The sequence below is a fragment of the Helianthus annuus genome, chromosome 12 (genome assembly GCF_002127325.2).
Source record: "Helianthus annuus cultivar XRQ/B chromosome 12, HanXRQr2.0-SUNRISE, whole genome shotgun sequence".
NCBI lineage: Eukaryota > Viridiplantae > Streptophyta > Magnoliopsida > Asterales > Asteraceae > Helianthus > Helianthus annuus.
In genome coordinates, this window is record NC_035444.2 from 46,669,457 (window position 1) to 46,674,269 (window position 4,813).

The 4,813-nt window shown below is 42.3% G+C and overlaps 1 protein-coding gene and 1 non-coding gene across 2 annotated transcripts; one reads left to right on the plus strand and one right to left on the minus strand.

Annotated features, from left to right (window-relative positions):
* Positions 1–1,621: 1,621 nt before the first annotated feature.
* On the minus strand, positions 1,622–2,083 carry LOC110892792. Its single transcript, XM_022139940.1, has one exon. It carries the CDS (start codon positions 2,081–2,083, stop codon positions 1,622–1,624), a length of 462 nt encoding a protein of 153 aa, XP_021995632.1.
* Positions 2,084–3,101: 1,018 nt separating this feature from the next.
* LOC118485217 lies at positions 3,102–3,208 on the plus strand. Its single transcript, XR_004875522.1, has one exon. It is a non-coding gene; the product is annotated as a small nucleolar RNA R71 (small nucleolar RNA).
* The last annotated feature ends 1,605 nt before the right edge of the window (positions 3,209–4,813 follow it).

Below are 4,813 nucleotides of genomic sequence, written 5' to 3' on the forward strand. Positions count from 1 at the left end.
TCGCAACAAAAGGAGGTCTCGACTTGTGCCTAAATCACTCGAGACTAGGTGGTCACGAGTCAGGTCTCGAGTCGCAACGGGACTCGCAATGCAGGTCTCGGGTTGTCATGATCAGGTCGAGATCACACGGTCTCGAGTCGCAACCGGACCCGCAACCGTGGTCTCGGTTTGTGTTGTTTGTGTTGATAAGGTGGTCTCGAGTCGAGACTAAAGGTTCTCGACTCGCAACCCCAGTCGAGACAAAGTGTAACATATTTCCTTAATTATTAGCAACAATCATTCCGTAATTTCAGCAAACAGATTTAGCAGTTTCACAATTCAGATCAATCAACAACTTATTCAGGAATCAAACATGTTCATATACGTTCATATCATATCGAGAACAACTATTTACCAACATGCAGAACATGTGATCGGATTCATGTGATTAATCGAATTATAAACTATCATGCAACCTAAATCAGAACCCCTTATCATAATATCACAGCCGGTTAACAACATACATTCGAACAAGAACAATGACAATAACAGTAGCCTTCAATCCGGTTATCATGCGTTCATAATATCATACAACCTATGAACCGAGTCACTAGCATAAACCCTAACCGACCATGTATTCCGATTAATAATAACATCATCATCTAAACATCATCTAGAACATATAGGTCATAACATCATTGTCATACAATCGATAGACACAAGAATACACAAGAACTAACCGACTAGAGAATCAACAAGGTTTGATCAGAATGAAAAGCAAAATCTTCGATCACCAAGAGTTGTTACCGTCGGGTTTGAGGGAATGAGAGAACTAGGGTTTGTTGTGTATGAGAGTTGTAGCAAATGAGGAGTACCCTATACTCTAATGTCATACGTAAAAAGGGGAGTGGGCCGACCCATCACGGGTTGCCCCTTTGGTCCGTTTACACGAGATACGGCCCTAAGTGGGCTTGTGTACATTGTGCGATCGATACAAGTTGTGCGTTTGGGCCGTTTATAAACATACACACATTCACAAGCACGTATTAACATAGGGTTCACATAGATATTCATTTTCATAAAAGTCACATATCGTACACATACGTTACACAAAGTAGGTTCGAATTACGAGTTGTCACAAGCACGACCCATGTCACCTTCTGGACAGGGAATGTTTGACAACAGTAAGACGGGCACAAGGGCATGCTGAGTGAGCACGGCCCCGTGCTGCAACCAATGTTTTGTAGAAAATGAGTCGGGAGGCTTCTGTTTTACGTGCATGGGTTCCATTTCATAATCCATTTTCCTCTGTTGAGTGTGTCTTACTCCTACAAAGCTAAATACTCAAAAGAAAACGTTAAACTAGATATTAAACTAAAATTAAACTAAGATTAAACTACTAAACTAATGGATAGTCCATGAAATGCCTCCATGGTGCGCCAAGTTTATAAGGGTCCTTGGCTAGACCCAAAGTCGGTCAAATGTTACCCGCGCGGGATGACTCACATCCAGAGTTGTAACGTTGCAATGCACCGTTTAAGCTTTAGTCAATCGCGTTGTGGTATTTGACCGGATCATCCTCCACTCATTGCCCAACTTCAAACTTGATCTCATTTTCACCAAACCTCAATGTTAGTTGTCCTTAGCTCATATCTACCATAGCTCGTGTGGTGGCAAGGAAAGGTCGTCCTAGTATGAGAGGAATTTCGGTGTCTTCTTCCATGTCTAGAATAACAAAGTCGACAGGAAAAACAAATTCTCCTACCTTTATCAACAAGTTTTCTATGACACCTTGAAGGTATTTCACCATTCGGTCCACAAGTTGAATGCTCATTTTCATAGGATTTGGTTTTCCCAATCCTAGTCGGTTGAACATAGAGGCCGACATTAAATTAATGCTATCCCCTAAGTCGGCTAGTGCATTGCTTATTGGCGATTCACCAATAGAGCAAGGAATGGTGAAGTTTTTGGGATCAATCTTCTTTTGGGGGAGCTTGTTGAGGAGTGCCGCCGAGCATTCTTCACTAAGGGTGACTTGTTGGATGGTTTCAATCTTTCTTTTGTGAGTGAGGAAGTCTCTCATAAACTTAGAATACTTTGGCATTTGAGTGAGGACCTCTACAAAAGGAAGATTGATGTGAAGTTGTTTAAGCAAGCTCACGAACGTAGTAAATTGTTCGTCGGTCTTTTGCAGAAGTAAACGACCGGGGTAGGGGACCAGATGTGGTTTGGTTGTGTCGCTGTCGGTGTTTTGGGGCTGAGTGTTTTCTTAGTTATTGCTGGTAGGCGTTTCAGCGTGGATTGGGTTGTTTTGTTGTGGGGTTGGCTCACTTTCGGGTCCTACCTTCCGGCTTCTTAGATTAATTACATTTACTTGGGCTTTTGGGTTTGTTTCGGTGTTACTTGGTAAGGCTCCTTGAGGTCTTTCGGCGAAATCTTGGGCTAGTTGACTAATTTGTTTTTCGAGATTTTGAATACTAGCATGTGGGTTTCTTATTTCTGTTTTGGGTTGTTATAACCTTTTCAAGTAACTTTTATCGGATTCGGAGAAGAGGCGAGTGATAATATCCTCAAGCCTCTCTCTTCCTCCTTGTTGTGATTGAAAACTTTGTTGCCCATTTTGTGGTTGTTGTTCAAAGTTAGATCGTTGATTTTGATTTTGTTGGTTATTACTCCCTGATTCCCTCTAACCAAAGTTGGGATGATTACGCCACTCGGGAGTGAAAGTGTTACTTTGGACCCCCGATGGTCATGGCCGGTTATTTAGGTAATTTACCACTTCCGTTTGATTTTCTAGATCTGTCATACAACTCCAGTTTTCATGCGCGCAAGCCATAACCGAAGCCGTTTTGTTTAATTCAAGTTTCTTTATTTTATTGGTTAAGGCTTCGATTTGGGCTTGCAAAGAAGTGGATTCATCCACTTTGTGGGCGCCCATGGCTATACACTTTGAGCCCCTAGGAGTGTGTCATTGAAAACTGTTTTGAGCAAAGTCTTCAATTTGATTATAAATTTCCTCGGGTCGCCGATTCCCAAGGAGTCCCCCGGAGCCGGAATCAAGGATTTGCATTGTGTGCGGCAATAGTGCGGTGTAGAAGGTGGACACTTGTTGCCAACGTTCAAGACCGTGATGCGGTCATTTCCTTAGTAGCTCCTTGAACCTTTCCCATGTCTCGTACAAGGATTCCCCGTCTACTTGAGAGTACGTGTTGATCTCGCTCATGAGTTTGGCGGTTTTGCGGGAGGGAAATATTTGTAGAGGAATTTTTGGGCAAGTTCATCCCAAGTGTGTACGAACCCACTTGGGAGGGTGTTTAACCAAGCTTTCGCTCGGTCTTTGAGAGAAAAAGGAAACATACGGTGTCACACCCCCAAAATCCACGCGCGGAGTATCACCGCTTGGGAGCGTGACTGACCAGGATCAAGCCACCAATCATATTGAACATGCAATTAATATTAAGTATAATAAATGTAAACCATCCATTCAATACGATAGGTGTTCAAAACATAACCATAGTTTCAAAGTGTAGCGGAAGCATAGTAAATAAACCAACAATAGTTAATAGTTTTAAATGTCATAATAGTTCAACGTAGAAACCACGATTCTTGCCCACAACGACCCGCTTCTCCAGTGCAAGCTCCAAGTACCTAACGATCTGCAAGGCATGTAACAGAATGATCAACAAACTAGTTGAGCGAGTTCACAGTAAGTAAACGCGTAACAGTAAGTAACGGGTGGCTCTACAGGGCCAATAGTAAGTTATACAGGTGGGGGCTTCCCATGTTATGTGACCACTAGACTATTCGTATTATCCCTGTTCTTCGTCCGAGAACAGTAGCGCGTATGGGGTGTGCGTAGGTTTTACGCACGTATCCTTCACAACCGAGGATAGGAGACGCGGGGGTGTACGTGGGTTTCACGTACGTATCCTTTGTACCGAGGATAGAAGTAAGTAATGCGTACACGTAGGTTTTACGTGCGTGCCTGACAACCGAGGCAGTAATGGCATATGACCACGTAGGTGTTATCCAACCTACGGAACCACGTAGGTGTTATCCCAACCTACGGAACCGTCCTGACATCCGAGGACTATGATAGGTGATAGTCTAGGGAAAACGTTTGTACGTAATAAGTCAATCGAAACCTTTAACCCATTCCCACGACCCGGGAATCCCATGCCTTAGTAGGAGTGTGAACTCACCTTGGGTTTGCTCGGTATGCTAAGTATGTGCTCAAATAAATCAGTCACGTCCTAGAGTATGCACGTATGTATAATCAGTTAGCTCGTAAAGATTCACATGCCATTTATGTCACGAAGTGTGTCAAAGCAATTATCATGTATTACATAAGCAATTAATCAAAACCACGCAAATCCATGCATCACACGAGGGCTGTCTCAGTTTATTCGAATGATATTAACCATTAGCATAGAGAACACGCGCAACAGAATCACTCAGAATTAATTAGCGTTATCACACATACATAACATAATTACATTGTTTAATAGTGTTAGCAAATTAACATATTTGTCCAGTTAACAGAGTTAGTAAATTTTCACAAAGTTACTCGGCCATAATACAAAACTAAACTACATGTGCCGAATACCCATGTTAATAAGGTTCAGTCATTATATCACATGTCGGGCAACATCACCAAAAGTCGGACCAAGGGTCCTTTTTCTACGTCCTAACACAGAAAATAATATGAGTTCTTTAATAAAATTCTTGACTTACACTATTTACCATTTGGCCGATGAACCAGCCAATGGTCATCAGGTGACCGCCAATCACCACCAATCATACAAGTTCTGAATTTTCCATGAAATCTTATATG